The 21564-nt window shown below is 38.2% G+C and overlaps 1 protein-coding gene across 1 annotated transcript in view; it reads right to left on the bottom strand.

Moving 5' to 3' along the window:
- CFAP61 (cilia and flagella associated protein 61) overlaps positions 1 to 21564 on the bottom strand; it is a 295349-nt gene that overhangs the window by 163524 nt on the left and 110261 nt on the right. The window contains exons 14-15 of the mRNA XM_045805725.2: positions 8343 to 8469; positions 4368 to 4445 (exon numbers count right to left, since the gene is read on the bottom strand). Of these exons, the coding sequence (XP_045661681.1) occupies positions 4368 to 4445; positions 8343 to 8469 (205 nt within the window). The remainder of the gene's footprint in view (positions 1 to 4367; positions 4446 to 8342; positions 8470 to 21564) is intronic.

The raw sequence follows: 21564 nt of genomic DNA, 5'->3' as shown, positions 1-21564 counted from the left end.
ATTTAAAGGACTGATGTTTACTTATACAAGAAAATATCAGGCATTCTGCTCCTGCTTCTGTGGGTCCAGTTCTGACCATCACTCTTGGTCCCCCACACTGTAGGCAGGGAAGCAGAGACTCATCCATGCTAACTGTGCACTGCTTCTCTTCCCCATAGTGCACGCTGTGGGGTGGAGGCACCATCCAGAGTGAGTGTGACTTTCTCTCACTACAAAAGCAATAAACACACCTGATATGCAGGAAAAATCAAACTACGTGCACATTGGAAAGCACCTACTTATATTTCTTCTTATTTTCCACAGTAGAATTGTCCTAAAAGCACACTTCCAAAAAGAGGAATTGCAGAATGCAAGAAACCTGATTTGCTCTGTAATCAGCAAAGCTGGCACTGGAAAATTCAGGAAACTGAAGTCTGTATCCAAGCCCATCAAGGTCCTTTGTCTTTACAGCCTCTGCTACAAAGCGCAGAGGAAAGGCAGTTCAGGGTAACCAGGCCAGTGGTAGTCCATGAGGGCAATTCTGACAATGTCTGACCTTTCCATCTGCACTGACCCTATAAGTGCCTTAACATGCTAAGACTTTAATTACCAAGAAGGCATCCCTCATTATAAAATAAAATGAGTAATAAATGTAGGGCTGAGAAATTACTGAAAAACAAAAAACAAAAAGCCTACAGAGGTACTGGCTCAAAACAGCATATGGGCTATGTGCACCTAATTTTCCTCCCATCCCAAATCCCTTAAAATAACAACAAAAAAATATTTTTAAAGTAATGAGGTGGCATGATAGGGGACACAAAAGTAGTCTACAGGGCACCTGGGTGGCTCAGTCAGTTAGGCATCTGTCTTTGGCTGAGGCCATGATCTCAGGGTCCTGGGATCTAGCCCCAAGACAGTCTTCCTGCTCAGAGGGGAGCTTGCTTCTCCCTCTCCTTCCTATGCCTCTCCCCTGACTTACGCTCGCTCCCTCTCTCTCTCACATTCTCTCAAATAAATAAACAAAAATCTTTAAAAGAAAAAAAAAAGCAAAGTAGTCTTACCTTGGAAGGAAATGTATCAAAGTTCTCTAACACTAGCTTACACCCTCTTAACCTGCCCATCACCTGTCAGGACCACCTACATTGAAGACCATTAGAAGAAGCCAGACAACTGATGTCCCTTCCCAATTAGAGACTGGGATGGGCAGCCCTCCCAATGACTGAGAGATGCAGTGAGGAAGCACATCTGTCAAGGATACCCATGCCAGCCAGCCATACTGATACTGTAATCTTTCATTTATGACTTTTGGGGAAAACTGACAAATGCAAAAGATCAGATAGAGAAACTACAATTTACTCTAGGGGAAAAGAGGTGAGTCAGGGAACAGAAGAGAGTTTTTTAGAAAAAAATTCTACTCAGTGTCCTCAGAGATACCAAGAAGGATACTGCATATAACATAAAAAACAAGCTGCTACAAAAAGGAATAAGAAAAGAACAAGGGAGAGACTTGTAATTTAAATATATGAACCCTGAAATGAAAATTCAGATAGAAGGGCATCTGGATGGCTCAGTCCAACTCTCAGTTTTGGCTCAGATCATGATCTCATGGTTGTGAGATCGAGCCCTCTGTCGGGCTCTGCGCTCAGCATGGAGTCTGTTTGAGATTCTTTCCTTTTTCTTCACCCTCCCCTTCTGTTCCTCCCCACTGCTTGTGCCTTCTCTCTTTCTCTAAAATAAATAAATAAAATATTTTAAAAAGAAAATTCCAAGAGAAGGCCTGCATAACAGAATGGACATGGATGAAGAGTGAATTAGGGATCCAGAAGACAAAATCAAGGGAGTCTCCTAAAATGAAGAATAAGAAATACAAGAGATAAAGAACTGAGAAGAAAGTTAAGAGACAATGAAGGAACAATTCCAAAGGTCCAACATCCATCTTAAAAGGAATTTAAGAAGAAGAGAATGAAGAAACTAAAAGGGAAAAAATACTGAAATCATAGAAGAAAGATATTCCCAAGACTCAGTAGAGGCATAAGTTACTTCTTAGTAAAATTTCAGAATTTCAGGGATAGAAAAGAACCAAACTAATTCTCAAGACAGAAAGCAAACAAAATTTATTTATATCGGATTACATTTTATCAGTGACACTGGAAGACCATGAGAGTAAAAACATCAACAATCTGTTGAGAAGTAGTTGGAATAAGAATTCTATATATAGCCTAATGAGTATTCCAGGGTGAGGACAAAATGAAAACTTCTTGTATATGTATAGACAAAATGAAAACTTCTTGTATATGTATGTATGCATCTACCACTGTTTCTAAAAGAATTACTCAAAGATGTACTGAGTCAAAAAGAGAAATAAACCCAAGAACAAGAATGGTGAAGGATACATTAATGGAATAAAGCCATATGGTCATCTGACTAAATGCCAAAAGACCAGCTGATAAAATTCAACACTCATTCAGAATAAAAACTTTTAGTAAACTAGAAATAGAAGAGAACTTCCTTAACTTGATAAAGGATATATCCCAGAAACCTGCAGCAAATACTACATACTAAATGGAGGAAAATATAGACTCACTCTCATTAAAATCAAGAACATCACAATAGTACCCATTATAAACACTACTACTCAATGGTATTCTAAACATACAATAAAACTGGAAAAAGAAATAAAATATAAATATTTTTAAAAGGATGTGTGGCAGATTCTATTTTCCAAAGATGGCTACAAGAGTAATTTGCATCCCACATGCTCTTTGGTAGACAGACTTTGCCACACCCATATCAAGAAGTGGAGTCCATTTCTCCAACCCTGGAATCTGAGCATGCTCTGTAATGCCTTTGGCCAACAGAATATGGTAGAAATGAGGCTGTACCAGAAAAGAGAATGAATAGAAAGCTCTCAGAGCTAATAAGAGACTTCCAAAAGGTGGGTGGATATAAGGTCACAATACAAAAATGAGTATTGTTCTCACATACCAAAATAAACATTTAGAAAGTACAGTGAAAAAGAAAAGTATCTAATCACAATACCCAGAAAAATATAAAACAAGTAAAAATAAATCATAAATGTCCAGGACTGTATCAGTCAGGGTCTCAGGAGGAAACTGATGGTATCTTCAAATTAGGATAACTGGAGGTGGGTTTAACAAAGAGACTATTTACAAGGAGGGGCAGGGGATAGGGAAACCAGTAAGGATAGTGTAGCAGCAACTGCAAGCTATCACCACCTTAGGTGGGTGGCATGGGAGGTACTAGTTACTAGAATCCAAATTGAGAGGGTCCTGGAGAAGAGACCACCTTGAAAAGGTCAGGAAACTCAATGGAGATACCAGCCAGCTCAAGGCATCCCAACCTCATTCTCTTCCCTTCCTCTCCTTAGGGTTCCCCATTGGCCAAACCCAATTAGAGGCTGAGGGGTGAAGGCACCCATGATGCTGACCACCAGGTCAGGCTCCCTGGGACAGAACAGGGCAGAGAGTAAACCTATATGGGCAAACAAAATATCTGGCACAAGAAACCTGTATGCTAAAAGCCACAAAACTTTATTGAAGAACCCAAAAGAATTCAACACCACCACCACCAATACAGGAAGCCATGTTCCTAGAAAGTCTCAGTATTTTAATTGTTGATTTGGTCTGAATTGTTCTATAAAAACCATGAAGAAGCAAATAAGTTCATAGTAAGTATTATAAGGCTTATCTGGAGGAGTAATATCTAATTAAAAACAAGAGAATTTATAAAAAAAAAAAAAAGACAAGTGAGAAAAGACTGCCCTACCAGATAACAAAGTATGATAATACAGCAGATAACAAATAAATCCATGGAATGGAACAGAACAGAGGGTTTAAAAATAAACCCAGGCACATGGAAATTTAATCATGTAAAGGTGGCATTTTGAATCAGCAGGAAAAGAATGACCTATTCAGCCATAAATATTAAGTAAGAACTGGCTGTATATTAGGAAAAAAATAAAATTACTTGTCCAATTGGCCACACACACACACAGAGTGCATATAATTAAGTGCAAGAAAGACTGTAGGAAGGGATTGATGCCTAACTATTGATAGTAGTAATCCTTTGGGGGAGAGAAGTAAGACCTTTTTTTTTTTTGGTGGTCCTGATGGAAGGTTATTTGAATTTTTAAAAATGTGAATGTTTTCATGTATTCTCTGTAATATTTTAAACTGAAAAAAAAAAGGGAAATCAAAGTCAACCAAGTGGGATGCAAGTAGATGATGATTTATATCCTTCCAAAAAAATGTGTAGCCTTCAAAAAAGGCATTCATATTAAATACACAAAAATGAAAAAGAGGCATTGTATGCTAATTCATGATATAAAAGGGCGCAAAGAGGAAATCAATGTCTATTTCACAATTTACCATTTCATCTCTGATCACTGCAATGCCAACTATTTGTTCTGCAACTTCAGCTACAAATGCCTTCATTGGTGTTCCATCCTGAAAAGATAAGCATGTATTTTAAGGCCTTTAAAAATATAACTATCAAGGTTTCTGTAAGCAGTCAGTAGTGGACCTTAAGCACGGTCACATAATGACAATGTCAGAGCCAACATCCATCAGTACTTACCTTTGGACCATGTACTAAGTTAAATGTCTTCCCTATGTTCACTGAATCCTCACTCCTACAAGGTAAATATTATCACTACCTCTATTTCACATACAAGAAAATAAGGCTTGGGGGGGGTTGAGGAACATGTCAAGATTTCCAGCTAGTAAGGGATGAATCTGTGATTCAGAACCACAGTCCCTTTGACTTTGAATCCATTTTCTTTAGCTCTACATCAGTGGTTCAAAAATTGTGATCTCAGGACCCCTATTCCCTGAGGACTCTCCAAAGAGCATGGGGTATGTGTGTAATAGATACCTATCAGTAGTTTCTGTATTAGAAATTAAAACTGAGAAAAATTTTAATTTGTTTATTCATTTGTGTTTAATTTACTAATTAAAACAAAATTTAAAATTTGACAAAAATATTTAGAGAGGAAAGTAGCATTGTTTTATATTTTTGCAAATCTCTTTAATGTCTGGCTTAATGGAAGACAGCTGGATGCTCATATCTGCTTCTGCATTCAATCTGTTGCAATATGTTATTTTGGTTGAAATATATGAAAAAAAATCTGTCTTCACAAAGATACAGAGTTGGAAAACAAAGTATTTAAGTAATCTTTTCAGATAATTATGGATATTCTCTTCTGATGTTCCACCAAAACTCAACAAGTGGTACTGTTTTAAAGATGAGCTGCAGTGTGGAATCTGAAACCATATCAATAAATTGGTACATGTTGTTACATTAAAACTCATCTGTCTATTCTGTTGTTTGAGTGAATCTTTCACTTACGCGTGATTTTGTAAGATCATGTTTTATCTAGAACATACTGGTTCCCTAAACTTACACAGATTTTCCAAATGTTGACCTATGACAAAATATCAAAGCATCACATTTGGTAATATCACCACCAGCCTCATCAGAACAAATTCTAAGTTTTTGGAAGTTGTCAAGCTCATGAGGAGAGGTACAGATTTTCCAAAATTCTAATTTTTTACTGAAAACGTGGATTTTATCAGAGGGAACAAATGCTGTCAGTTGTTTTCTTAGAGTGACAGCCTCACTTCATTCATTTTTAAGAAAACGTCTGCCAACTCTCCAAGACCAAATAACCATATTTTGCCTGCCAGCTGTTCTATCAAGTAAAAATGTGTTCCATGAGCACAGTGGCTGGTTCAACATGAAGATCAAATATTTGCAGAAATGCTTTCTCTTGAAACAACCAGTAACTTCAATCTACAGCAGAAGAGCTTTATGTGCACTTCTCTTTTTGCCACAACAGAATACTGAAAATACATGTATCTAAGGATTGAAGTTTAATAAAGTTAATAATTTTCATTGCTTCAAGTGAAACTGGCTTTTCCTTCTTTTTTTTTAATTGAAATTTATATAGAGATACCTGTAGACTCACAAACAATTGCAAGAAATAATACAGAGAAATTCCTTGTACACACTGCCCAGTATCCCGTCATGGTAATGTTCCGCAAAACTCAAGTATAATATAACAAGCAGAGAATGCACATTGATGTGATTGTGTATATGTGTGTCAAGTTCCACACAGTTTTATCCCCTGTAGAGGTTCATGTATCCACCACCACAGTCGAGAGACTGAATGGTTCCAACACAAAGATCCCTTGGGTTGTCCTACAGTAACCATACCCATCTAGTCCCTGCTCTCCTCTCATCATCAACCTCTGGCAACCAATAATCTCTTTTTTATTTCTAAAAGTGTGTTATTTCAAAAATGTCAAATAAGTGGAATTATACAGTCTGTAACCTTTAGGGTTTGGCTTCCCTCCCCCGCTGCCCCCCAACTCAGCACAATTCTCTGCAGATTCATCCAAGTTGATGTATGCATCAACAATTCATTCCTTTGTATTGTTAAGTATTACTCCATGGCACGAACGTACCACAGTTTACCCATTCACCTGCTGAAGGGCATCTGGGCCGATCCTGACCGCTTATGAACATTCATGTACAAGTCTTCATTTCTCTGGGATAAATGCCCAGGAGTGCAATTACTAGGTTGTATGATTGTTGCACTGAGGTTTTTGAAGAAACAGCCAAATTGTCTTCCAGAGCAATGGTATTATCTTACATTTCCACTGGCAACATACAAATGATCCTATTTCCCTGCATCCTCCCCAGCATTTAGGGGTGCTCCTCCTTGTGTTTTAGCCAGTCTGTTGATGGGCAATGCTATCTTCACTAGACTCTCTTTTCCTATTATTACTATGAGTGAATAGCGATGAAATCTGGTGCCCACTGCCTTGATCCACACTGAGGCTCCCAAGGTTCTGCCCACCATTACATTTGCACCATCGGTGTGAATATCAATACACTGGAAAAGGAAAATAGTTTCTTATTCTTATTACGAAAATAGTTTTTACTTCACAGACCCCTCCACCCCGAAAATTATGTCTTAGAGACCTCTATAACTCCTTAAAACTCACTTTGAGAACCAGGATGATACATCATACTGCACTGGCAGGTCAGGAGGGAAGGAGCAAAAAAAAAGAAAGAAAAAAAAAAGATCAAGACAAACCGAAACAAAAAACATGGCCTGGAGAGAAGTTTCATTTTAATTTGATGCCTTGATAAATATCAAATATTTCATTGTGTTTAGGTGTTTGGTGTCTCCCTCTTGATGACTTTAAAATTTAACCAAAGTGCTTATTCAAAAGAGCCAATAACCGGAAACTCCGTCAAATGACAGTAAAAAGAAGAAATAAATTGTGATATCTTCACGCAATGAAATACTTTACAGAACAATATGGGTGAATCTCACAAACACAGTGCTGAGCAATAAAAGCCTGATATCAGAAAACATACTATGTGATCCCTTTTAAATAAAGTTCAGAAAGAGGCATAACCAATTTGTGATCTTAGAAGTCAAGGTGGTATTAACCTGGGGAGAAAGTAACTGAATGGGAGCATGAGGGGGACTTCAGGCAGGCTGGGGTTAGTCTGTTTCCTGAAACAGGTGCTCATTAATTACATGGCGTATTCAAATTGTGAAATCTATCAAGCTGTTTATTGATTATAGTTCAATAAAATTTTTTTTCAAAATAAAATTTATCAAAAAAGTGACTAAGCATTTCTCTAACTACATGCACTGTTCCATGTCTGATTAAGTTAACTGTCATGGTCCTTAAGAAAGCAGTATAAACATTAGGACCACTGCTAGCTTGTCCTTTGCCAGGGCAAAAGTATAGTATAGTTACTATCCTAGAAAGAGAACCCAACACTTGTCATACAGGTGTTTGACAGCATATCCATTACCTGAGAATGTAGGCAGCTCAACAAAAACATCTAGACAGAATCACTACTCAGTAGGGTCAAATGGGGTCCCACTGTCCTAAGTCTGATATCCAGTGTTGCTAGGTGAGCACCAGGCATGCACAGATTCCTAAGCTACCATTCCCTAACCTCAGTCAGATCTACCTATTCTAAGCCCTGAGATCTATCCTGTTTCAGGATACTTGTCTGGATCAAGTCCAGATTTTTCATGCCTGTGATAAGGATTTAGAATATCTGATCAGCACCCCACCTTGGGGATACCAGTGAAGAGAACAACCTCATATCCTTAAACCCCAGTCTCCTTTGTTTTTCTTTTCTTGCTGCCATGTTCCAACCTCTGCCACTTCCCACCACTGTACAATTCTCCAACTATCTCCAACTGAGATCCCAGGAAACTTGGATTCAAGGTTCAAGGTTGAAACTGCATAGGCCATAATGGCCCATATCACAAGGAAAAGGAAGCCAATCTGGTCATAGCAGTTACTTACATGGTCTCTGCGGGCCTCACTGTATTGCTTTAAATCCTCCAATATACTTTTATTCAGCATGAGTGTGCTAACAAGATTTTCAACACCAGGAGTATCCAATGAAGTGGCTAATCTTATGTTAATAGACCTGGATGAGGAGAGATACTTTTTTTAGGTTAAAGTACTAAAATATGTATTTCCCCCAAATGAAGACAAAATTATAAATATCACATATACATATATACACAAAATAATATCCTGTAATATATATAGTATATATATAAAACATTAGGGTTTGATTAATTATAGAAGTAACTCATTCATTCTAGAAAACCTATACAACACATTCAGAATAAGGTAAAAATCACTGATATTTTCATTAACCAGAGAATACAAAGTTACACTCTAAATGCATTTCATGTCAAATGTGCAGAAAGATGGGGTGGTCTAAGATGGAGATGTAGGAAAATCCTGATTCATCTCCTCCCACAGACACACCAAATCTACAGCTACATATGGAATAATTCTCTCTGAAAACGACCTCAAAACTAGCTGAATGGTTCCTTGACAACAACCAATAAAGGGGTTACATCAAAATGGTAGGAGAGGCAGGAACGCAGCCTTGCCGAAAACCTCTCCTTGGCACAGTGACCCACGATTGGGAGAGATTTCATGAATACAGAGCTTCTCCTTGAGGAGTGAGGGGTTAGTGCCCCACATCAGCTACCCCAATCCTTGGGACCTGCACCAAAGAGATGAACCCCCAAAACACCTGTCTTTGAAAAACATTGGGGTTTATACCTGTAGAGACCTGAAGGGCTGAAGGGACCTAAATGTATAGCTCTTGAAAGGGTCACATGCGGACTCACTCACCCTGGGGCCCAGTGTAAAGCAGCAGTTTGAAAACTACCTACATTATATGTAAAGGAGATTCATTTGCTAATCTTAAAGCATCTGCTGAAGCGGGAAGGAGCCTGTTGGAACTCTCTCCAGGGACAGAGACCCTGGAAGTTGTCATTTTTGTGCTCCCCATTTACTTTGCTAGTGCTAAGAGGCACACACAGTCCCTGCACTATTCCACTGCCCCACTAAAACCAGCAGGCACCTGTGGCCTTGTGCTTTCCTGGTGCCCACTAATGCCAGCAGGCATACCCCAGCCCTGCACTTTCCCGCTGCCTTGCTAAAACTCTCAGGCATGCGCAGTGCACATAGGGGTATCTCCTTGATCACCTGGCTCTGGTAGCCAGGAAGGGTTGTGTTCTTGGGTCCCATGGAACTGTAACAATCACAGAGACGGTTCTTGGCAGGCTACCACTCCCAAGGCAGTGCACAGATGGTGGACTGGAACACACCCCAGTCTTCCTGTGAAAAAGACCTATGTACTTGTCCTGGAGCTCCAGCCTGAGGGCAGGCCTCAGATTCACCTCACATCTAGCAGCTATGGAGTATTCTCAGAGAAAGTAGGCCAGGGGATGCCAGCTTTGTGCTCTCCCTCAGCCTTGCTATAGCTTGCCAGCAACTCCCAGAAAAGAGCTTATACACTCATTTGAAGCCCCAATTTTTATAAATGTCACCCAAGAGACACCTCCACATTACCTGGTCTGGAGGCCAGCAGGTTTTATGATTGCAGTCCCACAGAATTGCATATATTTGCATACTTTGAAAGGGGCTGCTTAAGGGTCTCCTTGAGGGTCTGGCTTCCAATCAGCCTGAAGTTTGGCAATGAATGAATTCTCCCTTCAAAACACTGACAGGCTTTTGGCACACTCTCAACAACTGGGACATATCAAGAATAAATCAGGCTGCTTAGACAATCACAAAGGGTCGAGAGACAACCAAGAGCTAGGGTAAGGTTAAACAATAGGTTCCTCCCCTACACAAAGGCACTCCTTCAAGACTGGGAAAGGTAGCTGTTTTGCCTAGACTATAGAAACAAACACAGACAGAGTCAAGTAAAATGAGTAAACAGGAATATGTTTCAAATGAAAGAACAAGACAAAACCTCAGAAAAACTCTTAATGAAATGAAGATATGTAACTTACCTGAGTAAGAGTTCAAAGTAATGGTCATAAAGATGCTCACCAAACTTAGGAGAAGTGTGAATGACCACAGTGAGAACTTCAACAGAGATAGGCAATATAAGAAAGTACCAAACAGAAGTCACAGAGCTGAAGTATACAATAACTGAACTGAAAAATACACTAGAGGGTCTCACCAGCAGACTAGATGAAGCAGAAGAAAGAATCAGTAATGTAGAAGACAGGGCAGTGGAACTCACCCACACAGAGCAGTGAAGAGAAAAAAGAATGTAAAAAGTGAAGACAGCTTAAGGGACCCATGGGACAACATCAAACAGAATAACATTTGCACTATAGGAGTCCCAGAAGAAACAAGAAAGAGAACGGGGCAAAAAGCTTATTTGAAGAAACAATGGCTGAGAACTTTCCTAACCTAAAGGAAACAGACATCCAAATCCAGGAAGCACAGGATATTCCAAATCAGATGAACTCAAAAAGATCTGCACTAATACACATTATAATTAGAATGCCAAAAGTTTAAAGATACAGAGAGAATCTTAAAAGCAGCAAGAGAAAAACAACTTGTTATGTACAAGGGAACCACCCTAAGACAATTAGCAGATTTTTCAGCAGAATCTTTACAGGCCAGAAGAGAGTGACAGGATACATGCAAAATGCTGAAACCAAGAAACCTCTGCTCACCAAGGCAGAATTGAGAGACAAAGAATTTCCCAGACAAGCAAAAGCTAAAGGAATTCATCACCACTAAACTGGCCTTACAAGAAATATAATAAAGCATACTAATTAGCAACAAGAAAACACGTGGAAGTAAAAATCCCACTGGTAAAGGTAAATATATAGCAAAGGTAGGGGATTAATCATTTATAAAGCTAGTATGAAGGCTAAAAAACGAAAGTAGTAAAAATAATGATAACTTCAATGATTAGTTAAGGGATACACAAAATAAGAAGATGTAAAATGTGACATCAAAAACAAAACATGGGGGTGGAGGGAATAAAAATGTAGACCTTTAGAATGCATTAAACTAAGTCTCTATGAACTTAAAATAGACTATTTTACAATACACACACACACACACACACACACACATATATATATATAACTAGTGCCCCTTCTTTTCAGCTTAAAGGAGTCCCTTTACATCTTGCCTATAAGAGACTCACTTCAGAAGGACATACAACAAACTGAAAGTGAAAGGTAGAAAAAGATGTTCCATGAAAATATAAACAAAAAGAAGCTGGGGTTATATCAGGCAAAGCTATAGCTATATCAGACAAAACAGGCTTGTAAAACAAAGACTGTAATAAAAGACAAAGAAGTGCATTAAATAATCATAAAGGGGTCAATCTAACAAGAGGATATAACATTTGTAAATATTTATGCACCTAACATAGACGGACCTAAATGGGAGAAATTTAGAACAATACATTAATAGCAGGGGACTTTAATATCTCACTGCATTAGTGGATAGATCATCTGGACAGAAAATAAAAAAGGAAACATCAGCATTAAATGACTTCTTAGACCAGATGGACTTAATATCATGGAACATTCTCCAGGACAGATCGTACGTTAGGCCACAAAATAAATTTAAATAAAGTTAAGAAGATTGAAATCATATCAAACGTCTTTCCAACCACAATGGTATGAAACAAGAAAGTCATTACAAGAAGAAAACTGGAAAAATCACTAATACATGGAGATCACACAACATGCTGCTGAACAACTAATCAATCAACAAATAAACCAAAGGACAAGCCAAAAACTACCTCGAGACAAATGAAAATTTTGAAATACACCACACCTAAATCTATGGAGTGCAGCAAAAGCATTCCAAGAGGAAGTTCATAGTAATAAAGGCCTAACTCAAGAAACAAGAAAAATCCCAAACAAACAATCTCATTTACACCTAAAGGAACCAGAAGAACAAATGAAGCCCAAAGTATATAGAAGAAAGGAAATAACAAAGATCAGAACAGAAATAAATGAAATAGAGACTGGTTCTTTGAAGAGATAAACAAAACTGAAAAACCCTTAGCTGGACTCCCCAGGAAAAAAGAGAGGGCTCAAACAAACAAAATCAGAAACGAAAGAGAAGTTACAACTGATACTGCAGAGATACAAAGAATCACAAGGGATTACTATGAATAATTACATGCCAACAAATTGGACAACCTAGAAGAAATGGATAAATTATTAGAAACATACACTCTTCCAAGACCGGATCATGAAGGAATAGAAAATCTGAACAGACTGATTACTAGTAAGGAAACTGAATCAGTAATTTAAAAAAACAAAAACAAAAAACCTCCCAACAAACAAAAGCCAAGGACCAGAGAGCTGCACTGGTGAACTGTACCAAACATTCAAAGAAGATTTAATACCAATCCTTGCAAAGCAAACAATCAACAAAACTAAAAGGTAGCCTACAGAATGGGAGAAGATATTTGCAAATGACTTATCTGATAAAGGGTTAGTATCCAAAATCTATAAAGAACTCATCAAACTCAACAACAAAAACCAAATAATTCAGTTAAGAGATGGGCAGAAGACATGAGTAAACATTTTTCCAAAGAAGATATCCAAATGGCCAACAGACACATGAAAAGACGCTCAACATCACTCATCATCAGGGAAATAAAAATCAAAACCACAATAAGATACCAACTCATACCTGTCAGAGTGGCTAAAATTAACACAGGAAACAACAGATGCTGGCGAGGATGTGGAGAAAGGGGAACCTTGGTGGGAATGCAAAGCGGTGCAGCCACAATGGAAAACAGTCTAGAGGTTCCTCAAAAAGTTAAAAATAGAGCTACCCTATGATCCAGCAATTGTACTACTAGGTATTTATCCAAAGGATACAAAAATACTGATTCAAAGGGGCACATGCACCCAGATATTTATAGCAGCATTATCAACCACAATTATGGAAAGAGCCCAAATGTCCATCAACTGGTGAATGGATAAAGATGTGATACACACACACACACACACACACACACACACACACACATACATAAACACACACAGTGGAATGTTACTCAGCCATCAAAAAGAATGAAACCTTGCCATTTGCAATGATATGGATGGAGCAAGAGTATATTACGCTAAGCGAAATAAGTCAGTCAGAGAAAGACAAATACCATATGATTTCACTCATGTGGAATTTAAGAAGCAAAACAGATGAACATAGGGGAAGAGGAAAAAAAGAGAGGGAAACAAACCATGAGATTCTTATCTATAGAGAACAAAGTGAGGATTGATGAAGGGAAGTGGAGAGGGTATGGGATAAATTGATGATGGGTATTACAGAGCACCCTTGTGTTGCACACTGGATGTTATATGTAAGTCATGAATTACTAAATTCTATTCCTGAAACTGATATTACAATATATGTTAACTAACTAGAATATAAATAAAAATTTGAAAGAAGAAAAAAAAATAAAATTAAAAAAAAATTTTAAAAATTACCAATCCTCAAACTCTTCCAAAAAACTGAAGATGAAGAAGGCGGTATACTTACAAACTCATTTTAGGAGGCCAGCATTACCCTGATGCCAAAACTAGACAAAGACACCACACACAAAAAAAGAAAGAAAATTAAAGGCCAATATCGCTGATAAACATAGATGCAAAAATCCTCAACAAACTATTACCAAACTGAATTTAACAATACACAGAGAGGATCATACACCATTATCTAGGGGGATTTATTCCCGAGATGCAAGAATGGTTCAATGTGCACAAATCAATCAATGTGATATACCACATTAAGAAAATGAAGGATAAAAATCATACAATCAGGGGGCGCCTGGGTGGCACAGCAGTTAAGCGTCTGCCTTCGGCTCAGAGCGTGATCCTAGTGTTATGGGATCGAGCCCCACATCAGGCTCCTCCGCTATGGGCCTGCTTCTTCCTCTCCCACTCCCCCTGCTTGTGTTCCCTCTCTCGCTGGCTGTCTCTATGTCTGTCAAATAAATAAATAAAATCTTTAAAAAAAAAAAATCATACAATCAGTTCAATAGATGCAGAAAAAGCATATGACAAAATTCAACATCCATTCATGATAAAAACTCTCCACAAAGTGGGCAGTGGGAATGTATCTCAACATAATAAAGGCTAGATATGACAAATTCACAACTACAATCATACTCAATGGTGAAAAACTGTCCTCTAAGATCAGGAACAAGACAAGAATGCCTATACTCACCATTTTTATTAAATATAGTGCTGGAAGTCCTAGCCAGAGCAATTAGGCAAGAAGAAGAAATAAAAGACATCCAAACTGGAAAGAAAGAAGTGAAACTGTCACTATTTGCTAAAGACATGATTTTATATATGGAAAACCCAAAAGACTCCACCAAAAAAACTGTTAGAACTAATAAGCAAATTCCGTGAAGTTGCATGATACAAAATCAATACACAAAAATCTATTGCACTTCTATACACTAATAATGAACTATCAAAAAGAAAAATTAAGAAAACATCCCGTTTACAATTGCATCAAAAGAATACAATACCTGAAAATAAATTTAACCACGGAAGTGAAAGACTTGCACACTGAAAATTATAATACATTTATGAAAGAAACTGAAGTCACAAATAAATGAGAAGATACTCCATGCTCATGGTGGAAGACTCAATATTGTTCAAATGTCCGTATTATCCAAAGCAATCTACAGATTCAATGCAAACCCTACCAATATTCCAATGACATTTTCCTAGAAATAGAACAAATATTCCTCAAATTTGTATGGAACTACAAAAGACCCTAAATAGCCAAAGCAATCTTGAGGAAGAACAAAGCCAGAGGCATCATTCTCTCTGATTTCAAACTATATTACAAAGCTACAGTACTCATAAAAGTATAGTATTGGCATAAAGCAAACAGACAGATCAATAGAACAGAACAGTGAGCCCAGAAATAAACCCATGCTTACATGGTCAATTACTATATGACAAAGGAGGCAAGAACATACAATGGGTAAAGAATAGTCTCTTTGATAAATAGTATTGAGAAAACTGGACAGCCACATGCAAAAGAATGAAATTAGACCACTATCTTACACCACACACAAAAATTAACACAAAATGCATTAAAGACTTTAATGTAAGACTTGGCAAGGATTTTTTTGGAACTGAATACAAAAGCAAAGGCAACAAGTGCAAAAATAAACAAGTGGGACTACATCAAATTAAAAAGTTTCTGCAGAGCAAAGGAAATCACCAACAAAAGGACAGGCAACCTACTGAAGGGAGAAAATATTTGCAAATCATGTATCTGATAAGGGGTTTATATTTAGAATGTATAAAGAACTCATGCAACACAAGAGCAAATAAAAATCTGAATGAAAAATGGGCAGATTATCTGAATAGACATTTTCCCAAAGAAGATAGACAGATGACCAATAGACACAGCAAGTCAAAATCACAGTGAGATGTCACCTCACACTTGTTATAAGGGCTGTTATTAAAAAAAAAAAAGAGGGGTGCCTGGGTGGCTCAGTCAGTTAAGCAGCTGCCTTTGGCTCAGGTCATGATCTCAGGGTCCTAGGATCGAGCCCTGCTTTGGGCTTCCTGCTCAGCATGGAGTCTGCTTCTCTCTCTGCCTGCCGCTCCCCTTGCTTGTGCTCTCTCTCTCTGTCAAATAAATAAATTTTAAAAACCTTTTAAAAAAAGAAATAACAAGTGTTGGCAAAGTTGTAGAGAAAAGGGATCCCTCATGCACTATTGGTGGGAATGTAAATTGATGCAGTTGCTATGGAAAAGAGTGTGGAGGTTCCTCAAAAAATTAAAAATAGAACTACATATAATCCAGCAACTCCATTTCTAGGTATTTATCCAAAGAAAATGAAAACTTAAACTCAAAAAGATACATGCACCCCCTGTTCATTACAGCATTATTTACAATAGTCAAGATATGGAAACAAGTATCCATCAATGGATGAATGAATAAAGAAGATGTGGTATATATATACAATGGAATACTACTTAGCCATAAAAAAAGAATGTAATCTTGTCACTTGCAACAACATAGATGGATCTTGAGGGTATTATGCTAAGTGAAAGAAGTCAGAGAAAGACAAATAGTGTATGAGTTCACTTATATGTGGAATCTAAAAACCAAAACAAAGGGGAAAAAAAAAAAAAAAACCTCACAGACGAGAACTGAATAATGGTTGCCAGAGGAGAGGTGGTTAGGAATTGGTAAAACGGGTGAAGGGTGTCAAGAGGTACAAACTTCCAGTTACAAAATAACAAAGTCACGGGCATGTAATGTGCAGCATTGTGACTATAGTCAACAATATTGTAGTGCATATTTAAAAGCTGAGAGAGTAAATCTGAAACATTCTGATCACAAGAAAAGAAATGTACTTCTGTATGGTGATGGATGGTAACTAGACTTACTGTGGTGATCATTTCACGGTGCATGCAAATACCGAATCATTATGTGGTACACTTGAAACTAAGACAATGTTACATCAATCATGTGTCAATAAAAAAGATGCTAGACATAAAAATTATAAGTAAATAGTTCAGCATCATGCTTGCTTTCATATTTAATTCATACATAAAGCCAAATTTTTTCCCAAATCTTTAAAGTATGTTAGGAAGTTGAGAAATTACATTGAACCTGGGCTGGCTTCACGAGTCTTAAAATTTTTAATGATTTAATATTTGATTTTGTTTTTACATGCAGTCAAGTAAGACAACAGAGCATGTCCAGGGGTTTGCAGCTGCAGCTCATGCATGGTACCCACCTCCCACCATATCTCCATGGGTCCTCTCCCACCTGTTTCCTGCCCCTGGCACCTTGGGCCCCACGGGGCCTCCCCATCCCTTCCCCATGACTGCTGTGGCCCTCTACCAGAGGTGACAAATGGGTTGCACTGGTGGGGGGAGACCCATGTTCACCATTATGTTCTACCCTCATGAGGTCCTGGACACGGGCATGGGAAAGGTCAAGGACCAGGTATATGCCCCATGAAGTCTCTAGTCAGAGCAAACTAGTGGTCATCCCCGCCCAGGGCAGGTGGTGCCATGGGGTGTTCAGCTGGCAACTCAGTGCAGATCTCCTGTCTACTCCCAACCCTAGTATTTAGTGCATCCCAGCGCAGAGGCTACAAGCCATTGGAGAATGCCTATTTGCCTTGGGTTGGAATGGTAAGCCCATGGGAAGATGACTTCTCCATCTTATGCCAGAGTCCCACGTTGTCATCTCGTAATGAGTTCTGCGTACTATGTAGCTGGCCTTGCACTGAACACTCTCCAGTCATTAGGGTGTTATTACTATATAGGAGAGTGTTCTTCCTCCTAGCATTAACAGGGTGAAAAAGTCTAACCTACTTAGCCTTTAGTGACTATTTTGTGCTTACATTTTAACGCATGCTTCCGTACTATGAACAAAGCAGCATATTTGCAAAGAACAATTTACATCTATAATTAACTGGTATAAAGATTAATAAAGATTAATATCACCTTAATAAGATAAATATTATGGGCAATTTTTAAGTGAAGGGTAAGAACTCTGTTCTGATATGGCCACCTTATGCCAAGATCTAATTCAGAAGGATTAAAGATCTAAATGTAAAAACAAGACCACAAAAATACTAGAAAAATACCCAAGGAAACAAAGAACATATGTCCACACAAAACCTTGTACCTGAATGTTCATAGCAGCATTATTCACAATAGCTTCAAAGGTCGAAAGAACCCACATGTCTATCAACTTCTGAATGGACAAACAAAATATGATCTATCTACAGCGGAAGCATAATTCAGCCACAGAAAGAAACGTAGTACTGACATAGGCCACAACATGGAGGAATGTTATGCTAAGTGAAAGAAGCCACATCTCAAAGGCCATATATTGTATAATTCCATTTATATGAAATGTCCAGAATAGGCAAATTTATAGAGATAGAATGTAGATTGCTACCACCAGAGTCTGGGGGGAAGGAAAGGATAGGAAATGACTGCTAATGGGTACTGGGTGTCCTTTTGGGTGATGACAATGTTTTGGAACCAGAGAGGAGCTCAATACATATCTGTGAAAGGAATGAATTATGCTGCTTGCATGCAGATGGCCAGAGAGTTTTCCCCATGCTTCTGTATATGATCAGGGCTACAAAAGAGTTACTAAGAGTGTTGTGGAACCAGGAGGGTGAACAAGGACATGACATTTTTTCCATGTCTCTATCATGCTATCCTTTGCTTTCTGGGATATGGCATCTTCGTTCTGGCAAGGCTCAAAGCTAGGACCGCATCATGTTCCACTCTGAAAGAACAGGGCTTGTCCTAGCCCACAGCAGTTCTCAATAACATTAGATGGAATATGAGGCTAGTTTACTGCCAAGGATCACAAAAACACAGACATAATTTCCCCAGTTTGTCCATGAAAATGTACTGTTGATCAGAGGACACAACCAGTGTGTTGCACTATGAGGCTCTCATCTCTGTTATTTATGTTTGCCAAAGAGGAACACCTCACCGTCTTCATGTGTTCCCAGACGTTCACAGGGAGGAACGGGCAATGTGTTTCTGCACTACTCTGAAGCTACACGGTCCAATATGGGAGCTGCAAGCCTACTGTGGCTGCTGAGCAATTGACAGGTGGCATCTCTGAATTGAGATGTGCTGTATGTGTAACACGCCCACTGAATTCTGAAAACCTGGTACAAACAAAGAATGTAAAGTATCTTAATGATACTTTTTATAGCGATAACATGTTGAAACAATAATATTTTGGATATAAGGGGTTAAACAATAAATATTACAATTAATGGCACCCACTTTTTAATTTTTTAATTAATAGAGCTATCAGAACATTTAAAATTACATAGTGGCTCACCCTGTATTTCTATTGGACAAGGCTGTTCTCTGTTGCCTAGTGTTTGACTCTGAGAGCAATTTTTCCATTGTTTCTTGCTTAGCTTAAAAAGCCAAATTTAGGTTTATTCCACAGGTGATCTTTTCACCAGGAGCTTTAAGGCAAATGGCCTGTGTGTATATGATTGCTTACACATCAGGTGCTAGGGACTGCAGCTTGTTTGTTTTGCCTTTACCTGGAATGAGAGGCAGGGACCTGTGGCCAACAGACAGGAAATACAAATGTGGCAGTAGTTACATGGCCTAATTGCTTTTATACTGCAATTGGCAGGAGCACCCAGAAAAAGTAAAAAATGAATATACATAAGGCCTAGTTTCTCAATTAAAATGTATTCCTTAAAAATCAATTATTAAAGTGGCTTTATTGAGAATGGTTCATTCAGTCATCAAAAATACTGATTAAACGGCTGCTGAATGCCCAGTGTGTTCTGGGTATTGGGGATCCATCAGGTAACAGGACAGGCCACAATTCCTGCCTTTATGGAGCTGATCTCCTGTTGGTTCCAGAACTATCTTCTGAGAAATAATTCCGAAATTCCTTTAAGTTTTAAATGATGTATATGAGGTTAGAAATGGACCAGGAGTTATGGAGAACTCAGCCTGTGTTTCAGTTACAGAAAGCCCTTTGAAAAATAAAACAACTTCAAAACGTAGTTATAAGGATGCTTAGTGTTTTATTCTCAACATGCACGATCCTTATTTAAAATGAAATTATCTTAACATATATATGGATGTAATACACACACACACATACACACCAAAGAGGGATTGTATTTATTGTTGAATTAGCAAGCAGCTATCTTTATTTCTTGCCATATTTTCATATAAATCTTAAGATTAAGAAAATTCATTGAGGGTTTATAAAATGATACCAAGACCTTCTGTGGAATGAACTTTTAATGGGCTAAGTAAATGTTCAAAAAGACAAAGTCTACGTTGATGTTTACATGTCAGAATTAGGCCCAGTGGGACTGCAAAAGATGGTGGGTCCACTGGAGGTATCTAAATGTGGGCCTGCTTTCACCTCTTCGCAAGTCTCAGACAAGGAGTTTCTGATCTTCATTTTCTTGTTATCACCTTTATGCTAGGCCCCTTCCTTCTGTCTCATGGTGTATAACCAGGAAGAACTCCTACCTCCTTCTACCTGTTCTGCATGTCATCTTGCCCAACCTTCCTGGAAGTGAACTTATATTCAATAACCAGGATAGTTTAAGTGTTCTTTCGCCAAGGTTCAGGCCTGGTTCTAAAGCCACCTTGAATCAGAGAGACAGATCAGCTGGGGTTCTCCTCATGTGTTCACATGGCTTCCTCCATCCAGTCTCCTGAGGGGGTCCTGCATGGAGCCATCTTGTTTCTTAACCCTTCCCCATAGGCCTTCAAGCTCCCAAGTCACCTCTCTCTTACACTTTCTGTGATATACCTGAATGCTCAAACCCATGATTCCCCAGGAAATGTCACCTCTCTATGAAGAAATGGTGAAGCCCCTGCCCACTTGTTCCTTCTTGGGTCCTGAAAGTTTGGCAGCCCTGGACCTGCTTCCCAATAAGTTTTTCTTCTTGTCCCATTTTAGGCAGTCTCTGACCTCAAAAATCAGAATTTATAGTACTTAATCAGACTGTACACATAACAAAATAGAAAATCATATATAAAAATAGAAGGAAAAAGATTTAACAGTTAATTTTTCAATCCCAAATTGAATGAATGGTTTTAGACACCTACAGGAGTATGTGTGCATGGATGGAGCCTTGCAGAATATAGGGCAACTTTACGATGCCAGTAAATGAAACCAAAATGATAGAAAGAAGAAAAAGTAAGTTGAGTCCTTCTGAAATCCAAAGAAGTAATCTATGTAATAGAAACATAAAACAACTTGATTTCAATATTTCAGTTTAAGCCAGCTAACCAGCAAAACAAAACAATAATGACAAAATTAAGTTTTCTGTTAGGTTCTACTCAAGGAGGCTGATTAAAAGCACCAGGACTGATATCACTAAAACACTCTCAATAATACATGGGCCTGAAATAGGTATAATAGTGACATGCTAGAAGAAATGACAACCAGGCATGACAGAGTCACCCACTGAGAAGCAAATAAAAGAAAAACACTGAGGGGATGAATCTTTTAAAAGCCAAAAACCTAGAGGCATTTTCATTTATGAGCAAAGTTGACAATTAGTGGTATGATTTAATTTAGTGGTAAATACTTATTCACAGAAAATAATTTCTAATACAATAAATAAGTTTGAAACATATTCCCTCAAATTAAAAATGGCAAATTTCAGAAAAACATGGCTTGGAAGGGCAGGAAGATG

The sequence above is a fragment of the Ursus americanus genome, chromosome 22 (assembly GCF_024610735.1).
Source record: "Ursus americanus isolate L20-20 chromosome 22, mUrsAme1.1.p, whole genome shotgun sequence".
Taxonomy (NCBI): Eukaryota; Metazoa; Chordata; class Mammalia; order Carnivora; family Ursidae; genus Ursus; species Ursus americanus.
The sequence above is the reverse complement of the archived record's forward strand: the minus strand, read 5'-3'. Positions and strand labels throughout refer to the sequence as shown.